General features: G+C 37.6%; 1 protein-coding gene across 3 annotated transcripts in view; it reads left to right on the top strand.

Moving 5' to 3' along the window:
• The window catches only part of DEK (DEK proto-oncogene), a 33,535-nt gene that overhangs the window by 5,525 nt on the left and 2,061 nt on the right, over nucleotides 1-25,949 (top strand). For all 3 annotated transcript variants that reach the window (XM_047796965.1, XM_047796964.1, XM_047796966.1), the window contains exons 4-9: nucleotides 100-209; nucleotides 1,200-1,294; nucleotides 2,453-2,573; nucleotides 7,740-7,928; nucleotides 21,677-21,812; nucleotides 22,124-22,272. In XM_047796965.1, coding sequence (XP_047652921.1) covers nucleotides 100-209; nucleotides 1,200-1,294; nucleotides 2,453-2,573; nucleotides 7,740-7,928; nucleotides 21,677-21,812; nucleotides 22,124-22,272 — 800 coding nt within the window. The remainder of the gene's footprint in view (nucleotides 1-99; nucleotides 210-1,199; nucleotides 1,295-2,452; nucleotides 2,574-7,739; nucleotides 7,929-21,676; nucleotides 21,813-22,123; nucleotides 22,273-25,949) is intronic.

The raw sequence follows: 25,949 nt of genomic DNA, 5'->3' as shown, positions 1-25,949 counted from the left end.
AAGTTATCTGTAAATTATACTGTAGAAATAATTCTCATTAAATGAAGTGTATTAACACATGGTGTTTATTTAATTCTTGCATTTTTTTTTTTCCCCTAGGGAAGGGACAGAAACTTTGTGAAATTGAAAGGATACACTTTTTTCTAAGTAAGAAGAAAACAGATGAGCTTAGAAATCTACATAAGCTGCTTTATAACAGACCAGGCACAGTAAGACCTTTTTTATACCTTTAACCTAGTAGAATATTTATGTGTTAGAATATCTATGTGTTATAAGTTAAAATAATAAGCTTCACAATAGAAGCATAATTTTAGTCCTGGAAAGTGCTTAAGCGATCAGCTATATCAATTTCCATACCATACAATAAGCCTACTGAGACACATACTATTTGAATGACTTATTACCCGACACATAACTGGATATTAACATCAGTATTGTAATATACAGGTCTCTTTCTACTGTAGTTTTTATGCCAAACTAAAATTTCAGATTGTAAAATCCGAATTATGATTATCGTGGTTTTCATCTGTATTAAAAGGTACTTATTTTTACAATGTTTCTAACCATTCAGAATAAATAATCCAATATATCTGATAAATTAGGTAGTAATTCTTTACCAGTGGATTTGTTAGAATAAATTACTGTTTCATGTGTTGAATTATTGTACTGTACACACAACCTCAGCATTCCATATAACTGAGGAAACTTTGCTTTCTTTGTGTGTTATCTCCTTCTATTCTCATGACAATCTAATATACACAAGTCACGTTCCTACTAAATGGTATTTACTTTCAGAAGTGCTCTGTTCTTTACTTTTTAAAGAATAAATCCCTAACTTGCTGATTTGGAAAATAACTAGTATTACTCAAGGAAAGGATGTCTTTTTTAAGTAGTAACTTTCCACATTCCCCTGGTGCTATCAGATAACATTTAGTTATGGTTTTATAATTACCAGTAAAAATTCCCTGATGAAATTCATTTAAATTCAAATTGTTCTTTTCAAAGAATTAATTTTGTAAATATTTTATGATGTTAATATTTTAGTTAACAAATACAGTTTTCCATTGTGAATAAAAAATGTTGAATAAACCAATATTGTAACATGGAGACTGATGTGAAAATAAAGATTAATGGCTTTGAATTATTTGCATACATTACTGGGTAATAAGTAGTATTAATAATAAGAGAGCCATTTTCAGGTGTCCTCATTAAAGAAGAATGTGGGTCAGTTCAGTGGCTTTCCATTTGAAAAAGGAAGTATCCAGTATAAGAAGAAGGAAGAAATGTTAAAAAAGTAAGTTGTTCTTATAACATTTTTATTAATGTGCTTCAAATTTATTTTTAAACACTTAAGCATAACACACCCTTACATTTTTAGTAAATTGCTGATTTTTTGCTTTGAATTCTAAGACCATGTCATCATGAACTATTACTTTCCAGTAAATAATGACTATCAAGATTATTGAAAACTCAAAGGCAGGAGTTCCCGTTGTGGTGCAGTGGTTAACGAATCCGACTAGGAACCATGAGGTTGCGGGTTCGGTCCCTGCCCTTGCTCAGTGGGTTAACGATCCGGCGTTGCCGTGAGCTGTGGTGTAGGTTGCAGACGCGGCTCGGCTCGGATCCCGCGTTGCTGTGGCTCTGGAGTAGGCCAGTGGCTACAGCTCTGATTCGACCCCTAGCCTAGGAACCTCCATATGCCGCGGGAGCGGCCCAAGAAATAGCAACAACAACAACAAAAGACAAAAGACAAAAAAAAAGAAAACTCAAAGGCAATACTGTTTATAAGAAAAGTAATACACACAGGTAAATCATTCATACAGTCTAAAATTCAGAAGATCTAAAGGAACATGATAAAAACTCTCTTCTACTCCTGTTCCCTGTCAATCACTGTTTCCCCCACTTACAGGTACCTTATTAAACTATTTTGAAGATAGTCAATTTGATAGAAATCATGTCCATTATAATGCAAAAAAGATGATATATTCTTAAAAACTTTTTTTTTGAGATGGTATATTCTTGGAGTCTTTGCTTGTTAAATTGCAGTTTAAGAACTCTAATAAAGACGATTACCTGCTTCTGCGTTGAGACATGGTTGGAATCCTGAGGGGAAAATGTACTATGTAATCATCAGCCAGAAGAATTAAGATTGTGAATTTTATAGTATTGAGAACTTTCTATGTTATTTTCTAGTGAACTGAGTTATTTTCATACTGCCTCTAAAACTTAATTGGTAAATATTATTTTCAATTTATTACTAATTATATCAGGTTGTATTTTGTGTACTAGTTGAAATTAGCACATTCAGAGATAATCTGAGGTTTAGGAAAATACACTGCTTTCTTAATGTTTGTCTGAGCCAGACTGGTTAGCTGTTATCTTTATATAGTGTACAAAATGATTGTAAACTTGCCTGCATAATTACATTGGTTTCTTGCATTTTCTGTTTCAGATTTAGAAATGCCATGTTAAAGAGCATCTGCGAGGTTCTTGATTTGGAAAGATCAGGTGTAAATAGTGAACTGGTGAAAAGGATCTTGAATTTCTTAATGCATCCAAAGCCTTCTGGCAAAGTGAGGACCAATTTTTACTCTTTCACTAAGAGGTCAATTATTTGTCGCCTTTTCTTTCTCTTTTTTATGGAACAATTTAATTGTTGTCCGTTGCTGTCAACATTCAGTAGTATGTTCTATAATCAAATATGCCTTCTGTTGACACACACGTCTGCAGCAGTTTCATGGTAGAAATAACATAGAAGGCTTATACACTTCTGTTTTCCCTTACGAGATAAAAAGAATTTAAGATTAGGAAAAATAAATTTTTCTTTTTTTTGGTTTTTTTTTTTTTTTTTTTTTTTTTAGGGTCACACCTGTGGCATATGGACGTTCCCAGGCTACGGGTTAAATCAAAGTTAAGCTGCCTGCCTACCCCACAACCACAGTACCAGTACTATGGGATCCAAGCTGTGTCTGTAACCTATACCACAGCTCACAGCAGTGCTGGAACCTCAACCCACTGATAAAGGCCAGGGACCAAACCTGCATCCTCATGGATACTAGTTGGGTTTGTTTCCACTGAGCCATGAAGGAATTAACAAATTTACAATTGTTAAGTAAATGTCAAATAGGACAGAAATACAAAGTATCCAGAGGTATATATCTAGAGGGCACTTGAAATTGGTTGAATTGAGGATGAGGTGTTGGGCCACTGGGGGAGGGTGTGTAATCTGTAATCAGATCAGGAAAGGGCAGATGATGTAGTAGAACTGGATATTTTCTAGATCATAGAGTAAGGTTATGAAAAAAATGACAGGAAAGGGCTGGCTCAAGTTTCTTGTATTGGGCTTCCAGAATCACAGTCCTTAGGAAAGCCCAGGAGCTGGACCAGGATGTAAAATGTCTTAGGGTTTTGGGTACTCTTCCTAAATTTAGATTAGGTTTGCCCTAAAAAATTGTTTAACAGTGGCAAAGGACAGCTCTGACTTAAAATGTCAATTGAAGTATTAATTATATGACCTTGCATTTCAGTTTAAGTCTTTCAGCATATATTTTCATATTTTTTTCTCATTTTGATAGGAAAGAAATTGGAAAGAGATCTAGAGGGCCTAGAGGTTCAGGGGAACACCATCAGTGAGAGGAGACGGGTGTAAAGATTAGAAACCAGAAAGCAGCTTTGTGACTCTGTTTTTGCCTATTCTTCTAAACGATGATACTTAAGGGTATTTTTGTCATATGGCTATAAACCCAAAGGTTACTTTGATTTCTGTGTGTGTGTGTGGGGGGGGTGTTTTGAACTAGTTTATTTAAAGGAGGAGATTATCTTTTTGTTTTTCTAAACTTTTACTATGGCTCTACCTCTTCTACTTTAGAATTTCAGAGGACAAGCTTGAACACTCTATCCCCAGAAACAATTATTAAGTTGCTTAAGTTATAAGGAATTAACATTCGACTTTGCTTCAGTGGTTTTCAAATACGAGAGTTTTAGGACCCCATTACCCTCTTAAAATTAATGAGGGCCCCAAGAATTTTTGTTTATCTGGGTTATTTTGATATTTACTGTATTCTAATTAAAATCAAAAAATTCTGAAATGATAAGGGGAGTTCCCATTGTGGTGCAGTGGAAACGATCTGACTAGTAACCATGAGGTTGTGGGTTCAATCCCTGGCCTCTCTCAGATCATCAGGATCCAGCGTTGCTATGAGCTGATGAGCTGTGGTGTAGGTAGCAGATGCGGCTCAGATCCCACATTGCTGTGGCAGTGGTGTAGGCTGGCAGTTGTAGCCCTGATTCAACCCCTAGCCTGGGAACCTCCATATGCCACGGGTGCTATCCTAAAAGGCAAAAAGAAAAAATCATGACAAGCCTACTTCATGTTAACAAAAGGAATATTTTATATGAAAAATAGCTATACTACCCAAAATCTCATTAAGGAGAATGGCATTATGTTTTTGCATCTGTTGATAATCTGGCTTAAGACAGGTTTATTCTCATTTGCTTCTGCACTTCATCTGTTGCAATGTATTGTTTTGCTTGAAGTATATGAAGAAAATTTAGATTCACACATCTCTGTACCTAGAAAAAAGAGGGGTATTTTAAGAATCCTTCCAGATAATTTTGGATAGTCTCTTTGTTACACACCGAAACCCCAGTGATGAGATCTTAAAAAGGTTAGTTGTAATGTGGTGTTTAGAACCACGTTGATGAACTTGGTTGGATCTTTTACCTGTGCATGAATTTGTAACATGCACTCTTCATTTGGAAAATAATGGTTCCCTGAATTATGCATATCTTCCAAATGTTGGCACATTTCATTAAACACTGTCAAAAGTCACATTCATTAATATAAGCATAATTTCATCAGAAAAAAATTTTAAGCACTGAGATGCAGCCAAATCCATGGTGGTGAATGTGAACTTTCCAAAATTTTAATTTTCACTTGAAATTTTGAAATTTATCATCGGCAACAAATGCTGTCAATTTTCCTTGAGGTGACAGGCTCATGTTCATTTTCGAGAACATGTCTGATACCTAAGTCTGAATAGACATAATTTTTTTAAGTTATTTTTAAAGTGATGTTCCATGAAAAAAAGTAGCTAACTTAGCTCAGTTCTCAATTATGTAAGTGCTTTTCCTTGAGATCAGTGCACTTTCTTATGTACCCAAAGTACTGTTTATGTACCTCCCTTTTTGTTCCACAGATGCTCTAAAGATACGTCCTCAGAGGTTTAGAGTTAATACAGTTAGTGTTTGTACTGTTTCGTCAAGGACATTCTTAAGTCGGACACCTTTTCTCTCCCCTGCCAGTGTGTGGTTCTGTGGAATGTTGTGACTACAAACACAGTTTGCTGCCTTGTGTCTCGATTAGTTACCAGTGGGTTGACCCACCTTTGCTTTTTCACAGTCCCTGCAAATGTCAACACAGTGAAAAGAGCAAATAATGTCTTGGTATTATGAAAACAGTTTTGACCTTTTGGCCTTCTGCAGAGGTCTCAGGAAACCCCAGGGTCCATGTACCACACTTTGAGAGCCACTGTTTTATTTCTAATGGAATCCCACACATTCATTTTTCATATCAGACTCTGTGATGATTACTCCTTAATCTAATGGTATCAAATGTCAAGCTATTTTCTGTGCAACCATTGCTTCCATCATTTAAGAAAAACACTATAAAGTCATTAACGCTGATTTTTTCTCTTCTCGAATAATCGTAAAATTGACTTAACATTGTTTTACTGTTCTTTTATACTTCCACCTTGATTGTTTGTTTCCTGTTGACATTAGATTCTGATTAACATATTGAACTGTTTTTAGGACCAATATAGGAAAGCTCTAAAGCATTTATGTGTCATTACTTTTTTAAAAAATTAAAAGCTCTTCATGTGTTTTTTGAAGTTGCATTTTCTTGGTAAGACTTAACATTCTTTGATTTTCCTGTAGATTTATGAAGCACCTACTCCAATCCTTATATTACTAATTCCATATACAGATTATATTCTCATTATCTGCATCTGGTTCCTGAGCTGACATACTGAGGGATGGGGGGGTGTCACATTTTTCATATATAATTGAGTCTTGTATGTTGTTTAGTAAGTATTGAGAACTTGGACAGTGAGAGTCACCTTTTCTACGAGTAAGCATATCAGGGGGTTTATCTCAGTGGATTTGATTCCTTTTAATGGTTGGTAATGACAGGAGTTCACAAAGCCAGGTTGTCTGTATTCAACCTTTGCAGAACCTTTCTGAGAAACACTTAATTTGCAGAGGACCTGTCCGAGAAATATCTTTGGCCTACTAATTTAGTTTCTGGAGGGACCTAGATTGGCTGTTTCCCAGTCTGCCTTTAGAAAGGTGGGTGGTTTGGGCAAGCTATAGGCTATTCTCTGGATTGTACATAGCCTGAAAATGCCACATTACACAAAGCAGCCACCTCTTCTTAAATTTGTGCAGGTGTCAGTGACCCCTAAGACTGGAAGTTCCTGGGAGAGAAGGGACCCGTGGTTCTGCTAGTTTTGTAAGAGATAGTGCATACAGTTACCAATAACATTTTTACAAGTGTGTATCTTAAATTTTCCTTAATGTTTCTGGTTGGGAAAATACCATAGACAAAGACAAAAGATACCCATACTTTTAGAAGTAAATAATTTTGATTATTTAGTGTGCATCTTTTCAGATCCTTTATACAAAGTTATTTTATAGTTTTCAGTTTCAGAAGTTAGCAAATTCTCCCCTAAGAAAGCATTTAAAAATAAGTCTGTTGGTTAATATAATCAAATCATTTTCCTCATGTGATCTCTGCTTTTTAAATATGCATGGTTTAGTTGAATATCAAAGTAATGGCAATGTACTTATTTTGTGGTTCTTAATTAGTTCCATAATTAACATACTCAACACTTACTGCACATTTAAAATCATCAGTGAGAATATAATCCTGGCATTATTGAAAGTAGAGCCCCTAGGTAATATGAATATAAACTATATGGTTCATATATTCAGAATGTGTAAAGTGAGGTTTTATTTCCTTTATGGATGGTTTCTCCCAACCCTTTGATTGGAGGGTCCCCTAAAGCAAGAAGACAGTGACGGTGTTTTTGTATTTTGTTTTTGTTTTCCTTTTTACAGCTCAACCTACAGCATATGGAAGTTCCTCGGTTAGGGGTGAAATTGGAGATGCAGCTGTTGGCCTACATCACAACCACAGCAACGCTGGATCTGAGGTTTATCTGTGACCTGCACTACGGCTTGCAACACGAGATCCTTAATTCACTGAGCAAGGCCAGGGTCAAATCCACTTCCTCACAGGCACTGTCAGGTTCTCAACCCACTGAGCCACAGTGGGAACTCCAGCAGTGAAAGTTTTATTTAATGCTTATAGTAGGGAAATAATTTACAAGTCTAACTGAAAATACTATCTTGATGAAGTGTAAACATTTGTCTGAACTTAACACAGTATGTATTCAGGCTTCTAGTCTCACATCAGAATGTAGGGTCCATACTTAACATTTGAAGAATCTCTTGCCTAGGTATTTAAAACCTAGGGTTCTAAACACATGAAAGGGTATTAGTACAGTCAAAAAGGTTAACTTGATGAATGAATTACTCTCTATAAAGCTGCTAAGTTTGGAAATAAGGTTTCTTGAGACAGGAACAAGAATTGAAATGAGAAGGAGTTATCAAAAACACTTGAAATATAATACCTTGGAAATATAATACCTCATTGGTGTTATCTTTATTTTGTGCAGCCATTGCCAAAATCTAAAAAAACCTCTAGCAAAGGCAACAAAAAAGAACGGAATAGTTCTGGAATGGCCAGGAAAGCTAAGCGAACCAAATGTCCTGAAATTCTTTCGGATGAATCCAGCAGCGATGAAGATGAGAAGAAAAATAAGGAAGAGTCTTCAGATGAGGAAGATAAAGAAAGTGAAGAGGAGGTAAAATGTTGGGGATTTTTTTCTCTATCCATGGGCAGAGTTAAATACTCTTTTTGTTGTTGTTATTTCCCCAGTACAATTTTTTTTCCCTACTGTACAGCATGGTGACCCAGTTACACATACATGTACACGTTCTATTTTCTCACATTATCATGTTCCATCATCAGTGACTAGACATAGTTCCCAGTGCTACACCGCAGGATCTCATTGCTAATCCATTCCAAAGACAGTAGTTTGCATCTGTTAACCCCAGGCTCCCAATCCATCCCTCTCCTTCCTTCCCTCTCCCCCTTGGCAACCACAAGTTTATTCTCCAAGTCCATGATTTTCTTTTCTGTGGAGATATTCTTTTTTTCTTTTTCTTTTTTTTTTTTTGGTCTTTTTGCCATTTCTTGGGCCGCTCCAGCGGCATATGGAGATTCCCAGGCTAGGGGTGGAATCGGAGCTGTAGCTGCCAGCCTACGCCAGAGCCACAGCAACACCGAATCCGAGCCTCGTCTGCAACCTACACCACAGCTCACGGCAACGCTGGATTGTTAACCCACTGAGCAAGGGCAGGGATCGAACCCGCAACCTCATGGTTCCTAGTCGGATTCATTAACCACTGCACCACGACGGGAACTCCTTTTTTCTTTTTTCTTTTTTTTTTTTTGGTCTTTTTGCCATATTCTTGATAAATAATAGTTATAGCCAGAAAACATAGATTGAAGCATCTGTATCTGTACCATATTGGTGATTGTTAATTCTGAAGACAGAAATGATTATGTATAAACCCTTCCTTTCTCTTGAGGAGCTTTTAGTTTTATTGCCATGCCAGAGTGTAAGATTTAGAAAAGAATGAGGATGTTTGGACTGGATTTGAGCTGGACCTTGTAGCCTGGTGTAGGTAAGTGGTGGGGAAGGGGTTATGTCCTGATGGGAACACAAAGAAGGAAATTTTTTGAGAATTTCTTTGTAGTATGTTAGTATTTTTTAAGATTGACTTGAACCAGTTTATTCTGTTTTTTTGTAGAAAGCTAAGGGATTTAAGGACCAGCATTTTTTTTTTTCCCTCAGCACAGGGATTATATAATGAGAATAGAAGCATTTGAAGTTTGTTTATTTATTTATTTATTTTTGCTTTTTTTTAGGGCCACACCTGAGGCATATGGAGGTTCCCAGGCTAGGTGTCTAATCGGAGCTACAGCTGCTGGCCTACATCACAGCCACAGCAACATGAGATCCGAGCCACGTCTGCAACCTACACCACAGCTCACAGCAATGCCAGATCCTTAACTCACTGAGCGAGGCCAGGGATTGAACCCGCAACCTCATGGTTTCTGGTCAGATTGGTTTCCATTGAGCCGTGACAGGAACTCTTTTTTTTTTTTTTTGCTTTGAAGTTTATTTTCTTTGTGGGCAAATTTTGTATTTCTTGGAATTGCCTGCCAGTTTTTTTTTAAACTTGGTAGTATTTATGAAATGTTGAGAATATTTAGCTTCCAAAGTGAACCTTGAGGGAGAGCTGCTGAACCATTCAAGGGTTTGACTTTACCCTCTCCTTAATGCCTTAATGCGTATCTTCAGTCAGGTAGGTGAGGGAGAGTGGGTACAAGGAGATGATTTCCTGTTATTGTTAAATAGTGTTTTGGTGCCCCCTCTAATGGTCAGAACTTGCCGTGTAAACTGGTTGATCCCCCTTGTCTCACTTAAGGACTTGATTAATGTGGCTTGGCATTTTGGGCTAAGATGATTTGTTGCTGTGCAGGTCTGTCTTGTGCATTGCATACTGCCCACTAGATGCCAGTAGCACACCTCCTCCCCCAACCTCCAGTTGTGGAAAACAAGTCTCTAGACGTTGCCAAATGTCCCTTGGCAAAAATCGCCTTTAGTTGGTAACTACTGAATTAGAATGAAGATCTGGTGAACTCTGGTTTTATATGTATGCATTTTCTGTTACATTTGTCTATGTTTAAAAATCCATGCTTGTTTTAGTGGCAAAATTTATAAAGACTTTTTAAAGCTAAGTATGAAATGCATCTTAACTTTAAAAAGGATATTATAGATCTAGCAAGTGTTTCATAATTAGTATCTTAATATATATTTGATGTAACAGAAGATGAGTAATCTGAGCATTAAGGTTTTTATGGAATAGATTGTAAGAACATGTAGGAGGAAAATGTGTTTGTTTATATGTGAATATGTAATAGTAGCAATTTTGCAGTAATAGATTTCCTCATTCAAGAAATTTTTTGGCTATCTACTATGTGTATTGGCTGTGTTTCCCAAAACCTTTTTGTTTTTTGTTTGTTTGTTTGTTTTTTAGGGCTGCACCCATGGCAAATGGAGGTTCCCAGGCTAGGGGTCAAATCAGAGCTGTAGCTGCAGGTCTACGCCACAGCCACAGCAACATGGGATCCAAGCTGTGTCTGCAACCTACACCACAGCTCATGGCAATGCAAGATCCTTAACCCACAGAGTGAGGCCTGGGATCAAACCTGCATCCTCATGGATGCTAGTCAGATTGGTTTCCACTGAGCCATGTTGGGAACTCCCTGCCCCAAAACCTTTTTAAGGGCAGATTTAAAGCATAAAAAGTTCTGATAGAACATAAACATCTCATTTTTTTCATAGAGGCTATATGATTATGAGCATGGCCTTTTTAAACTATCTGGGTTCATATCCCAGCTGTACTCTGATTATCACTGTATGACTTTGGGCAAGTTACTCGTAAGCTCTATTAACCCACTTTCCCATCTGTAAAACAGGGATAATAATAGTACCAGCCTCAGAGGATTGTCTTAAGTGGCTTTATTTAAAGCACTTAGAGGGGTCCTAAAAAGACAAATAATAAAATAATATTTTTTAAAGTATTTTAAAAAGTAAAAAATAAAGCACTTAGAGCAGTGCTTGGTAAAAGTAACTACATAGGTATTAGCTGCTGCTCCTACTCTTAGTATTAAGATAACTTTTTATCACATGTAAGATTTCTAAATGCAGTTTTACTGTCATTACTAAGGTGGAGGCTAAAAAAGTGAGGATATTTTATACTCATTTTCTTATTTGCTTCTCAGATTGCCCCAGTGTTATAAATAGAGTTAGTTGATGTCTGTGAATATAGATGACCCCTGATTTATAACCTTATTGGTTCTTGGATAATGATCACAATTGGAACCATCCCACTACACATTAAAGCCTCTCTTTCTCCATTGCTGTAAATGAGGATCTTTTGCCAGAAAGCCAGGTTAAATGATGATAATCTGGGGAGTTCCCATTGTGGCTCAGTAGTGACGAAACACAAGGATGCGGGTTCAATCCCTGGCCTCACTCTGAGGGTTGAGGATCCAGCTTTTCCGTGAGCTGTGGTGTAGGTTACAGATGCTGTTTGGACCTGGCATTGCTGTGGCTGTGGCGTATACCAGCAGCTGCAGCTCTGATTCTGCCCTTAGCCTGGGAACTTCCATATACTGCAAATGTGGCCCTCTGAAAAAGAAAAAGAGAAAGACAGAAAATAAATCCATGGAGGAAAAACCAAAAATGCATTTATAGACATTAAGTATATAAAGACACTCAATATAAAATCTGTACCATAATGCTTTATTTTCTGCTTTGGTTTCTCTGTTTGGTCTGATACTGACAGACTTCATAAAATAAATATAATGCCAATAAAATCTGGACTGAGAAATCTTTCTTTTTTCCTGATAAGTCACCATCCAACAAATAGAGGTATTCTTCTTTTCTCTAAAGACCCTTTCGAATTTAGGGCTATCCTCCTCAAAACTTGCTGATTCCATTACTGTGGAAGTCTCAGGTTGCCTTTGAAAGGTAAGTGTTAGCAGAAGGGACAGTATTTCTGTAGTATCTTTGTTTTTTACTGACTCTGTTTTTTCGAATACTCAGTTAAGTGGCAGCCTTGTTAGGGACTTCATAGATGGAGGTATTTTTGGTCAGTGCTATGAAAGGCCCTGTTTTCTAAGAGGCCATACAAAAGAGATGTAGATAGGTTGAAAATATTAAAGATTGCTTGCAGATGGGACTTTTTTGCAGATTTTTTTCAGGGGAAATTACTAGGTTAATATTATTTATTTCCTGAAATGAAATTTTCCTTCATAGATAAGACTTCTCCCTGTTAAGGACAGCTTCTTGTTCAGTTTTAGATTCTTAGAGTAAATAACTGTGAACTTGTGTGTTTCCTCTGTAAATTGAGACCTTTGGACTAAAAAATCTGTATTATATTGCTGAAGTCAGAAATCCAGATTAAGTTACAATTGTTCATTAGCCAGTCAGATTGAATATTATTCACCTGCTACTTTTCATATTTACCTATTAAGTCATTTGTAAGAAGTATTCACGACATGTTAGCCAGTAATTGCTAAGGTACTTTGTTTAAGGGTCTCTGTACCTCTGTCTCTATGATACGTAGCCAAGGGTTGAACAGCAGCTTTTAATGCTCTATTTGTTTAGAATTAATTCAAATGATAAGGTGCTCTTGGGTAATAATTCCTTTAAAAAAAGAGCTGCTTTAAACTTCTTAATTGTCTTGGCTCTTGGATATTTGCTGACTTAGGGCAGTGGAAGAAGAGTAATTTGGAACCAGGAAGAACTGGTACATCAAGTTTTTTTAAAATGAGAGAATAGAGGTTTAATTATTTTCTATAAAAGAAAGGAAAAGCCGTGCCCCCCACATTGAAGAACACATTTCTGATCTTTTAGACCCTTAAAAACTAGCCTAATATTTGTGCAGGTTTTGTCTTCTCATCTTGTTGTAACACATGCTGTATCTTTAGGAAAGTGTAAAACTAGGTTTTTACTTAGTATTGAATTTATTTGAATGTTCTGAAATACATCATGAATGTCTTCAGCTCTAAATACTTAAAAACCCTACCAGTAATGTCCAAACAAGCGATTCTTTTTCTTTGATGACAAGAAGTCCACACATAGACAGTTCTGGGCCAGTACAGTGGTTCAGGAAAGGTATCGAGGGTTTGGGGACCATCTCTTCCTGAGCCTCCGTATTTGCATGTGACATTTAACCTTAGATCTTGAGGCGATTGTTTTACCTACAGGCCTTGTATCCCTGTACCAGATAGAGAAGAGCACAGGGCTTTCTTCTTGTGATGTTTGGCTTTTTTTGTTTTATTTTTCTTGGGAGGGATAACTTTTACCAAAGATCTCCATGTTTGTCCCATTGGCCAGTACTTTGTTACCCGGTCACCTCTAGTTGCAGGGGAAGCTGGCAAACCCCTAGTGACAGATTGTCTTCCTCTGTAGGAAGAAGGCAGATAAAAAGTGGGATGTTGATTGGACCATTTGAAGAATTATTTGGTAGTGGTGGGATGGTGAATGTGAAAGTTTTGTTAGTCCTTAGTTGTATTCTAAAAAATAAGAATTCCCCCATCTCAATTTGATCAAAGGAAATACAGAATTACATAAAGTATTAAAATCTTTTGTTGGAAGGCAAAGTTGAATAATTACCACAATAAAATCTATTTAAGCTCATTTTCATAATCTTGTGAAATGAAGCAAAGCTTGCACATTCTTTACTCTTGGCACTTTCAAGTTTTCTCAGCCAAGTTGTTGAAAGAATAGTGTATTTTAAGCTAATATTTATTTTGTTCATCTGTTCACCCAGTACAACCTTTCTGCTGTGAGGACAGGATTCTGGCTCTGTGACAGGCGTCTTTTTTGGAGACCCTCCTTCAAGAGCCCTGCTGCCTATAAAAGATAGGTAAGCCTTCTCCCAAGATTTTTTTTTGCCTTCCTTCAAAAAGTGCTTGTGTCATTCACCTGATTCAGTACCTTCATGGTTATCCGACACATGGAAAATCTGCTTCAATTTTTTAAAAGTTCACATTATTACAGTACATGATACAATTTTTAGATTACAGTACATTGTACTGTCTGAAATTAATGGCAGCTGTCAGTTTTATCTCTTTTCCTGTAGCACATCAAAAATACCTACAATAACGGATGGTCCTGAATAAATCACTCACAGCATATTCAGAAATGTAAGCCAGAATCATAGAAATAAATTCCGTAACAATTTGGAAACTGGCTCTTCTTTTTTTAGTATTAATATTATTATCATTTTATTTTGAACATAAAGCTATAGAACCTAAATCATGTGACAGAAAAGTAAATACTTAAACACATTAAAAAAAAAGACTCACAAAGTATCACATGGCAAAAGAAGTAAAGAACAGGTGCGGGAGTTGGTTGATGGTGTGGCACTGGAGATGACAGAGTGGTTGCAGAGCTGTTGCGCCCCTGGGTTCAGTGAGTGCTGAGGTGGCTCCTACAAGTGCAGATACAGGAGCAGTAGTAGTTGCAGGTTCAGTCAGCAGGCATACTAGTTCTTACCCTGGTTCTTGGTCTCCTGTAGCACCAGCTGTATGTTCTCTCCTGAGGGATGGTAAATCCTCCTTGGGCTTTATGTCTACTGCAGGAACAGGTGCAGGTTCTACCTGCAGGAGAAACTGGCTTTTTCTATATATGTATTTTTTTTCTTTTTCCATCTAATTTTTTCCTATATGTTTTGCTAAAAGGTTAAAAGTCTTGCCTCCTAATTTGATTAAATAACAGAGGTGTTAACTATCATGAGTACTTCCAACATTTTTCCTTCATTATGCCACATAATATGTTTAATTGCTGAAATATTCAGAATATTTTAAAAGATATTTAAAATAAGGGACTAGGAGTTCCCGTCGTGGCGCAGTGGTTAACGAATCCGACTGGGAACCATGAGGTTGCGGGTTCGGTCCCTGCCCTTGCTCAGTGGGTTAACGATCCAGCGTTGCCGTGAGCTGTGGTGTAGGTTGCAGACGCGGCTCGGATCCCGCGTTGCTGTGGCTCTGGCGTAGGCCAGTGGCTATAGCTCCGATTCGACCCCTAGCCTGGGAACCTCCACATGCTGTAGGAGCGGCCCAAGAAATAGCAAAAAGACAAAAAATAAAATAAAATAAGGGACTAGTACTTGGTTTTTAATGTAATCATTTTCATTGCTCAGTTCAATAAATTAGAACTGTGCTATAAATGCTGTTGGGGTTGCAGGAGTTATTTTCTACACCAGTACCACTTGAATGATGAAAATCTCTGTTGGAGAGAGATGGAAGAAGTACTGATTGAAATTGAAATTGACCTTGGAAATAGAGTTGGACGTGTGAACAGACATAGGGAGTAGGAAAGTACTTTGACAGACACACTTGCTTATGATTAGGTAGTTTGTCCAGAAGTAAAGCTGTGGGAGATGTAGCTAGAGCAACCAGTGTTGAAGCCAGACTGTAGAGAACCCACATGCTTGGCCGTTGTGTGACTAACAACCTTTGGGGATAGAAGCATCATTCTTGTTTCAAAATGATCATTTTATTCTTCCTGAATGTTTTGCTATGTGGGGAAAAAAGGACATGGCCTTTGTCTTCCAGGAACTGACAGTCAACCAGGAGAGAAGTACCATTCTTTCAATAAGCATGTTTTGGTACATTGAGCACCTACTATGTGCCGGGTACTTTTCACATCTTGCATCTCATTTAGTTTTGACTCCATGAGAGAGGATGAAATTTCTTCATTTTTGTGCTTTGAGGGTGTAGTAAATATCCAACTTTCCAGAGCTTCTAATTCATATACTTGTATCTTCAGCTCTACATCCAAATCTGATCCTAGGCAATAGCTTTAGGAATGTTAGTATGAGCATATAACCAGTTCTGCTTGTAAAAATTTAAAACTAAAAGCTGTTTATGTAAGTATCCTTGATTTCTTCTTGCTTTTACCTTTTCTTTATATATCTCTAATCATTTCTAATCTAGACCAGGAGTTGGCAAAACTGTTGCCTGTGTGCCAGATCCAGCCTGTGGTCTGTTTTTGTATAGCCTGGAAGCTAAGAATGGTTCTTCCATTTTTAAAATATTTGTAAAGAAAAGATGAATGTGCAACAGTGACCACATGAGCCAGAAGAGGCTAAAATATTTACTATCTGGCATTTTATGGAAAAGGCTAGATGACAGATCTATATCTTACATTTCTCTCATTTTACCTGGCTCCTAGGTGAGTTAAGCTGTGGGGCTTTTTAAAAATACATAGGTCCCCAGGCTCCACCTTGGATGATTTGATCTAATAGTCTCTTTTTTTCCTCTTTCTCTTAAATGTACAACCTATATATAGATGAGTTGTGCCAGTAGACAGTGATATTAAATATCAGGAAGTTTGGCTAATAGGGAAAAAATGTTTGCCTTAGCAAGCAGTGATTCTAATGATAGATCTTTAAAGGTTATGTAGTCTCCAAGGATCTTTTCCTATCTCAGTTTTCGAAATAATTACATAGAAACTTCTAAAAGTGCCACTTCCAAACTCTTCAGTGGAGATGAAAAAAACAAATCAGATAGGGTCTTTAGGGTCTTTTTGTTAAGCTGTTCAATCTAGTTGGCAGGAGGGGAAAGGTTAAAGGTTAAGGGGAAAAAAGTACAGGAAAATAGCACTTAAGAGCCCGGAAAGTGGTTTGGTCCCTTAATGTAGAAGCTCAAATGGAGTATTTACCTCTTTCTTAGGGGTAGGTAAGCAACAAAGATCCAGACAGAGAACCTTCAAAGTAGGTAACAGTTTGATCTGAGCCTTAAAAGATAAATGGGAGAGTTTAGCATAATAAAGAAAAAAATTAGAAAACTACAAAACTGGATTCTTCCGAGGCCCATATTAGCTAAAAAAATTTTTTTTTCCCCTGGAGAAATGATCCTAGAGCCCATACCTTTGGAGGTGAGGGCCAGAAATAGCCCTGATCCCTAGTTAGGTTGTCCTTTTCTGCCAACATTTTTTATTCTTTGTTACTATTAGTAACGTTTGCATGTAATGGAAAAGGAGTTGAATTTAACAGTATAATAAGTAGGTTATGATGTAATTGACTTGCTGCACTACTTTAGTTTAGTAGTTTCACTTCTGGCTTAAATAGGTGTATTAGTCATTTCTATAAGCAACTAATGCAGTAGGAGGCATGCTGGACTTAAGGTCTTGCTGCTTACTAGCTGTAAGACATTGACTTACTTATAAGTTTGCAGATATATTTTCCTCATTTGTGAAATAGACTACTCGGATTTATTTATTTGCTTTGTTTTTTAGCTCATATGAGATGGTGTATGTGAAAGCAGTGCTAGGCAAATACCTTTTTTCTCCCTTCTAATTGCATTTTTAACCATGTCCTGGGTCAGAGTATTGGTGAACCAGATCCTGCAAATGATACAAAGGTGAACATGGCAAGAAAAATTTAAGTGCCTCCCATATGGCAAACACTCTTGTGGTTGCCAGGGACAGGTAGAGCTAAGTTAGATAGTCTCATGTCTCTTCTCATGGAGACTGTCAGCTGTGCCCTTAAGAAACTTAGAGTGTACTGGGAGAACAGACATGTAAATAACTTCAGTTTAATAAATGCTTTCTTTGGTGCTTCGCATGTATTTGCTGATTTATCCTCATAAAAAATTCTGCACTGTGGCCATAGTTCATTCAATTTGCAATGCCTCTAAGGCATCATTTTAATGTAGATTGAAAAATTGTACCCCTAAATCTAAGATAAGATGTGGGGGTGTTAAATTTAGCAAGGTCTGGTATTACTACCTCCATCTTACAGGTGGGGAATCAGGCACAGGGAAAGACAAGTGATTTGCCCGAGAATGCAAAAATTAGTCACTGGTAGAGTCAGGATTTGAACCAGCAAGTTTGGCCCTAAAAACCTATGTTCTTTTTCACTGCTTCAGAATATCTGCCATGAAGCAGGATAAATGAATGGTAGGTCATTGGACTATAGAATAATCAAATTGGTGCTATTATGAAAGATTTGGAGGAGATGATTGCTAAATTATGTTTAGAATCATGAATGAGATTTTCCTAAAGAGCATAAAGGGAATAAAAGTATTGAAAAAGTTAATGTAAAATTTAAGTAGGTATGGTTTAACTTCTCAGCTCTCCCAGGGCCCCTTTTCATTACTTCCAAAATACCAGATTACCTTATTTGCCTTAACTCCCAAAAATTGTTTTGCATATTGCATATCAAGGTCTGTCCTTGAGATACTTTGTTTTCCAAAGTTAGGTCTTCTACCTATACCTAATATCTTCAGGGCAGCTGAAGTGATTCTTAGCACCTGCAAGGCTAAAGCACATGATGTGAGTTAGTTATCTGATTGCTTCCCTGTGCAACATTAAATCTATAGGTGTGAGTTTCTACAGAATTTATTTATTTTACTATTCAGCTTTCACTGTTTCCCCAGGCCCACACTTAATGGTATAAAAGATACTTTACTGAATTCCTACCTTAACTTCATCTCAAAGTAATTTGTAATTATTTATTAAAGATGAGTGAAATACAGTATAAATAACATAATTTATTATTAGGGGGGTTTGGATGTTTGTGAGGACTGGGAAGTTTGTGAGTTTAGCCCTGTTTACCAGAATGTAATGAAATACGCATGACGTATCATGGTTAACGCAAGTGTCATTGTGTTTATATGTTATTGTTATTATTGTGCTTAGCTTTTATTTTAATTTTTTTGCTATTTTAGGGCCATACCCTTGGCATATGGAGGTTCCCAGGCTAGGGGTCAAATTGGAACTGTAGCCACCGGCCTACACCACAGCCACAGCAACTTGGGATCCTAACTGTGTCTGCAACCTACATCATAGCTCAAGGCAATGCTGGTTCCTTAACCTGCTGAGTGAGGCCAGGGATCAAACCCGCATCCTCTTGGATCCTAGTCAGGTTCGTTAACTGCTGAGCCGCGAAGGGAACTCCTCTGCTTAGCTTTTAAAGAAAACTTTTAAGTTATTGGAAGATAATACATTCCTATAATGAAAGAATTTTTTTTTTACTAAAGGAAGTACTCATATTAGTAATGAGAGCTAATATTTATTGTTTCCTATGTGCCTAGCACCATTAAAAGTACTTTTTTTACTTTTAATATATTAACCCCCCACAAGGCCACTAATTATCTCTCATTTTGTAAACGAGGAAACTAGCAACTAAAGATGTGTTGGAGCTAAGCAGCTTGCTTCTAGAACACATACTCTTTTTTTTTTTTTTGGCTTTTTAGGGCCGCACTTGCGGCACATGGAGGTTCCCAGGCTAAGGGGTCAAATTGGAGCTGCTGCCCAGCCTACACCACAGCCATGGCAACACGGGATCCAAGCCGAGCTGCAGCCTACACCACAGCTCACAATAGTGCCGGATCCTTAACCCACTGATTGAGGCCAGCATGAGCATCCTCATGGATACTAGTCAGGTTTGTTTCTGCTGAGCCACAATGGGAACTCCTCCAGAGCCCACTCTCTTACCTATTTGGTTGTATCTTCTATAGCACTTGTGACAATATGTTTGCATACTGTTTTGTTAATAGTTAATAGGCGAGTTGTCCATTTAAAAATCTGTACAACACTATTCCCGTCAAGATTAAATATAGAAGGGGAGTTCCCGTGTCGTGGCGCAGTGGTTAACGAATCCGACTAGGAACCATGAGGTTGCGGGTTCAGTCCCTGGCCTCGCTCAGTGGGTTAAGGATCCAGCATTGCCTTGAGCTGTGGTGTAGGTTGCAGACGCAGCTCGGATCCCGTGTTGCTGTGGCTGTGGTGTAGGCCGGTGGCCTATTTGCCCCCTAGCCTGGGAATCTCCATATGCTGCGGGAGCGGCCCTAGAAAAAGGCCAAAAAAAGGGGGACAAAAATAAATAAATAAATAAATATAGAAGGAAGCATAGTTTCAGTTCTTTATCTAGTAGTAACATTTTATGAAGATGGCTTAATTATTCTTTATCACTGCAGATTTTTTTTTCAAATTATTATCACTCTCAATTTGCAGGTTTAAAAGTGGCACCATATTGTTATTAATAGCCTTAATGTCCTGGCCTTTAAAGGCTCTGGAGGTATTTTAATTCTCTGATTCTGGAGTTCCCGTCGTGGCTCAGTGGTTAATAAATCCAATTAGGAACCATGAGGTTGTGGGTTCAATTCCTGGCCTCGCTCAGTGGGTCAAAGATCTGGCGTTGCTGTGAGCTGTGGTGTAGGTTGCAGACGCGGCTCTGATCCCACGTTGCAGTGGCTCTAGAGTAGATTAGACTCTACCCTGGGAACCTCCATATGCCGCGGGTGTGGCCCTAGAAAAGACACACAAAAAGTCTGATTCTGATTATCTAATTTGAATAGGGATCAAGTAATAATACTTAAAACATTATTGCTATCCCTTCCTCACTCATTCCCCCCAACCCTTTCGGTAATAAGTTTCTTATGTGCATGACCTACAGGTCCGGATTTTACTAACCTTTAAGTAAAGAATGCTTCTGTAATAGTGATAATTTTATTGTGTGGTATTAAGAGCATCAGCAGAACTTGGGGATGTTTACGTATTCCTTTTCAGAGCCTAATGTGGTGCTTATGAAGTAGGTGGACGCTTAATAAAACTTGGTTCAAGTTAGTGATAGAAAACTAATGAACCATTCATTGATGCCCTTCTGGCAACCCCCACTATCTGGAACACCTCTGAGAATTAAGAAGAAAGTATAAATGGCCTCTAAATAGCAAAAATCCATAGGTAAGTTCATAGACTTTTAGAAGCACGTTGGCCCCTGCACATTCTTAAATGCATTTTTAGTAGCAGTTAAACTAGGTAGGTTAGCTGCTTCCTGGCCAGCATTATATTACTGAGGTTATGCAGGGTAATATCAGACTTTGCACAGGGGATGGCAGTGTAGCAAGAGGAAAGACACACTAAAATCCAGTGAACTACACTTAGAAATAGCTTGAGCCAACCTAACTTTAGAGCAGATTGCTCTGGATAGTTTAGTTTTCTTCTAAGTTGAACACAATGTCTGTCTTTGTGGGGGGAAAACATATTTTGATGATAATCAGAAATTAAGAGTATAAAACATTTGGAGAAACAGTCTATCAAAAGTGAGTAGTATTTTTAGTGTATAAATATGAGACTTGAAGTTATCTTGGGATGCTTGCCTTGTATAGGATACTTTTTAACCTTTAAGAATGTCGAAGGAGTTCCCTTGTGGCTCATAGGGTTAAGGATCCATCATTGTCACTACAGCAGCTTGGGTCGCTGCTGTGGCGTGGGTTCGCTCCTTGGCCTGGGAACTTGCGCATGCCATGGATGCTGCCAAAAAAAAAAAGTTAATGAAGATTAGTATTTCCTAATTTCATAGACTCTACTTAAGACAAACTATAGTTTTTTCATTTTTAATCTGTCCATGTGTATTTGCGTTTATTAGCTATGAGTTATTGTTTAAGAATACCAATTCTGGACTCAGATCTATTTGAGTCTCACTTGATTTTATTAATTACATGACAGTGGACACAACCTCTCTGTGGTTTCCTCATATTTATATAGTTAATGGTCGATTACTTTGCACTCTGCAGTATTTTAGGAGTTAGGGATATATCAGTGAACACAGGCAGGTCAAAAAATCCTTGTTCTCATGGAACTTACCTTTTAGTTGGTTGGGATAGATTGACAATAAATAACAATATTAATGGTACCTGTATTTAGAGGTTATTGTTCAAGTTTAAGCAAGGTCTTATTATGCATATGAAGTTTTCTGTGTAGAGTATGGAATAAATGTGGGCCTCTAATTAAGTGTGGTGAGTATATTGGTCATCTCAAAAATTGGTAGTCATAATTTTTCATTGATAATATTGACTACATTAATTTTTCTGTAATATTGTTGAGGGGTGTGGAGGATTAGAGGGATGGCAGTTAATCTCTCATCACTGTATGTACTTTGATTTTTTTTCCAACAGCCACCAAAAAAGACAGCCAAAAAAGAAAAACCCAAACAGAAAGCCACTTCTAAAAGTAAAAAATCTGTAAAAAGTGCTAATGTTAAAAAGGCAGATAGCAGCACCACCAAGAAGAATCAAAACAGTTCCAAAAAAGGTATGTTGGAAATGAAACATTTTCAGCAACTATAAAGATACAACTTGTGTGCCGTAACGTAGTTTTAAGCCTGTGTGAAAAATAGCTAAACTGGAGGACACTGGGGGGCAGTAGTGTCCCAGTTTTTATAATTTTTCAAAATTGACAATTCCAGTGCATGTTTTATAGGTAATGTAGAGTGGTGATTTATAATTTTTTTGATCTAATCTCCTTTGAGCTTCTGACGAATACTTACAGAATTGTTCTGTATCTTGAATGTTAATTTACTATGTACAAATATTTATTCTCATGTAATAAAATCTTACTTTTAGAAAGTGAATCTGAAGATAGTTCAGATGATGAACCTCTCATTAAAAAGTTGAAGAAACCTCCTACAGATGAAGAGTTAAAGGAAACAGTAAAGAAGTTATTGGCCAGCGCTAACTTGGAGGAAGTCACAATGAAGCAGATTTGCAAAGAGGTGATTGGACAGATGCTGAGATCATTTTGCTTTTATTTGATCATTCTTTCACCCATCCCTCAATTCAAAGCTAGATTCTTATGTACATTCATTCATTGAACAAATATTTATTGAACATGTCAGTTCAATAAATATTTGCCCCATTGGAGTCATTTCATAAATAACAGTAGAATGCACACAGTGACATTTAAGGTGATACATTCCAAACTTCATAGGAAATGTTCTCGTCCTCACCTGGAAACTATTTTTATTGATGCGTCTCTAGGTTATGTTTTTAAAAGCAGAATCTTGTGGACCCCCTTATTTTCAGTGTTACTGTGTTAAATGAGATCTTGTAGATTAGGTTTTTAGCTCAAACTTCTGTGAAGCTCTTTTGTTACTTTTCAGGAAATAAAGTGATCTGATCTTGAATATGATTCTGTAGAGATTCCATACTCTAGATCAAAACTGGAAGATTTCAAAGCCTACTTTCTCATAGTAAAATGAAATTGAAATTTGAAAGGTACCAAAGGGGAAATATTCTTTAAGACATTGGTTATTGTTTTGTTTCCTCATTCAGCATTCACTGAGCCTCCATCAGGCACCAGAATAGATGTTAGAGGTCGAACTGGAGAAGCCGTTACTTGGCTTCAGTGGTCTTGTGGTCTCGTGGGAAGAGACAGCTGTGTAGTCACTGGAGTATTGTGTGTGAGAGCTGTGTTATAAGAGTGTGGAGGTGCCACTACCCACAGGACAGAGTACCTGCTTGGGACTAGGAGGTGGGGGATCTGAAAAAGCATCTTGGAGCTCCAGCATTCATACTGTTAAAGACTCTTGACACATCCACATAAAATAATGACTATGAGGAATAGTCATTAGTTTAATTTGGCTGAAGACTAGAGTTGGAAGGAATTCTTCACAGAAGTTAGGAAAGAACACTGAAAGTTTCCAGATTTTACGTATGCCTTGTTAAAGAATTTTGATTTTCTCCGGGAGGCTAATGGGGAATTGGGAGTCTGAGTAGGTTATTGAGAGCTGTTTGGCAAGGACATAACACCATCAGATTTTTTTATTTTTTAAGAGTCATCCTAGACACATCAAGAAGAACAGACTGGTAAAATAGGAGATGAGAGGCAAGAGAAACCCAGTTTACGTCATAATCAGAGTTACAGGTTTATTATAGTCCAAGTTTGAAGTCAGGAGAGCCTAGTCACAGGTTGCTTCCTCGTGGGTAGGAAGGAAGGGCTTGGGTGCATTAGAGTAGAGGATAGAACCAAAAGAAGCCTTAGTTTTTGAGGAATCGAGTTTTGCTCTAGACATTTTTAGATGGGGTTCTTGAAACATACAAGTGGGAAAAATTGTGAACAGTATAATTCTACAGGTAGGAGAGAAACCTAGACCAGCCTGTTCCTGGAAGTAAACCAGAAGTATAGGTGAGGTGGCCCAGCGAAGAAGAGGAAGGGTGAGAAAAGCAAAGGACAGAGTCCTGGAGACCATTAACAGCATCAAATTGTTGAGAAGTAATTGCTACAAAATACAAGAAATGTAGTCAGTAGTAGAAGGCAGGCCAGAGAGAGGAGAGGTTTAAAAGCCAAGTGAGCAGAGTTTCACAAAGACAGTCAGGAAGGGGTGGTGCCAAGTAGGAAAAAGTATTTGACTTTAGACAGGACAATGGCCATGGAAAGGCAGTTCACAGAAAAGAAATATAATGACCTGTAAACATGAAAACAACCTTCCCTACTCCTGAGGAAGATAGAAATGGAAAGGAAATGTTTTTGTTTATTAGCTTTAACAAAATCTTTATAAACAGTTTTCAGGGTTGGCAAGGGTAGAGGGAAATAGACTCTCATCCTTTAAGCTGTAACAACTTGGGAGAATAATTAGGTGGTATGTTAAAATTTATTTTTAAGATTTTCGCTGTTTCTATTCTAGTTGATTTACAGTGTTCTCTCAATTTCTGCTATACAGCAAAGTGACTCAGTCATACGTATATACACACACACACATTCTTTTTCTCACATTATCCTCCATAATGTTCCATCACAAGTGACCAGATACCATTCCCTGTGCTATACAGCAGGATCTCATTGCTCATCCACTCCAAATACAATAGTTTGTTTGCATCTATTAACCCCAAACTCCCAGTCCATCCCACTCCCTCCCCCTCTCCCTTTGCAGCCACACGTCTGTTTTACAAGTCCATGAGTTACTTTCTTTTCAGAAGATAGGCTCATTTGTGCCATGTTTTAGATTCCAGATATAAGTGATACGTGGTATTTGTCTTTTTCTTTCTGACTTAATTTCACTTAGTATGAGAATTGTTGGTTCCATCCATCCATGCTGCTGTAAATGGCATCATTTTGTTCTTTTTTATGGTGGAGTAGTATTCCATTGAATATATATACCACATGTTCTTAATCCATTCATCTGTCGTTGGACATCTAGTTTGTTCACATAAGAGCCGTTTTGAAGGGTGGTAAATGCAAGAGTTATTTACCCTTGGACTGAGAATTAATAGTTGAGGGAAAGTGAATGAATTAAAGCTTCTGTTTTAGTAATGAAATTGGGGGAAGATACAAGTTGGTAAAATATTTTAAGGTCAGGGAGGGAAAGCAGAAGCATGTGTTGGGCTAAGGGACAGTGCTGGGATAGGAGAAACTGAGGTACAGGAGCCCTAAGGGGTGGGTCTCTGCAGACATAAAGGAAACGGGGACTGTTGATGAATCCAGATACGAATGAACTGGCGAGAGGAACAGGTACATCAGAAAGGGGAAGGAACTCATAGTAATGGCTTCTTGGCTGAGAGCAAGAGTGTGGGACACTGGAATAAGGGGGTGAAATTGCCACTGATGAGAATGCAAGGGGGACCTGATAAGAATTCCTTGGGATTTCTAGGGAGCCTTTGACTTTGAATACCATGAACTTAAAAAGGGACCATTCTTTTCAAAGTTATATTTTCCCACAGGCCTTAACCATAGGAAAGTTGGAAGTTGGTAGTTAGACCAATTCCGGGTTGGAATTTTGCAGAGAAAGTATAATGGGCAAACAATTAGAGTAATGTAAATAAATGATTGACTCAGTTTGCAGGGTTTGGGAAACTGCAGTGTGTAGGCCATTGCAACACAACGGTACCCCTTCCTTTAAGTATTGTCCATGGCAGCTTTTATGTTACAATGGCATAGCTGGGTAGCTGTGACAGAAACTGCTGATAGAAAAACTGAAATCATTTACTGTCTAGCCCTTTATGGAAAATGTTTGCTGACCTTGAATTACACAGTAGGAGTGAAGCCAACAAGGTGTATATGGAAAGTTAGACTAGAAGTCATTCGTGAAGCCAAACAGCAGGTGTTAACTTGGGGGGTTTAGAGAGTGAAAGTTTAGGAGTAGAGGATGCAGTGATGTAACTGGATCTCCAGAACTTCATGTAACTAAGATCAGTCTAGATATTTTCCTCACCCAGGTTTATTCAGCTAAAATTCCGACTTTATAAAACACTGAAGATGTTTGCATGCTAGTTTATTTTCTGCTCTATATACAGTATTACTAAAAAACTACTCATTTGCTGTAGAATTCTACATGGTGAACCACTGATTAGAATGTATTGTTTGAACTTATATATGTAGCTCTGTGTATACACACATTTTCTCATTATCCAGAGAGAATATTAGATTTTTTAATTTACTTTTAAGATTGTTTTT

This window comes from Phacochoerus africanus, chromosome 9, assembly GCF_016906955.1.
Source record: "Phacochoerus africanus isolate WHEZ1 chromosome 9, ROS_Pafr_v1, whole genome shotgun sequence".
NCBI classification, from domain to species: Eukaryota; Metazoa; Chordata; class Mammalia; order Artiodactyla; family Suidae; genus Phacochoerus; species Phacochoerus africanus.
The sequence above is the reverse complement of the archived record's forward strand: the minus strand, read 5'-3'. Positions and strand labels throughout refer to the sequence as shown.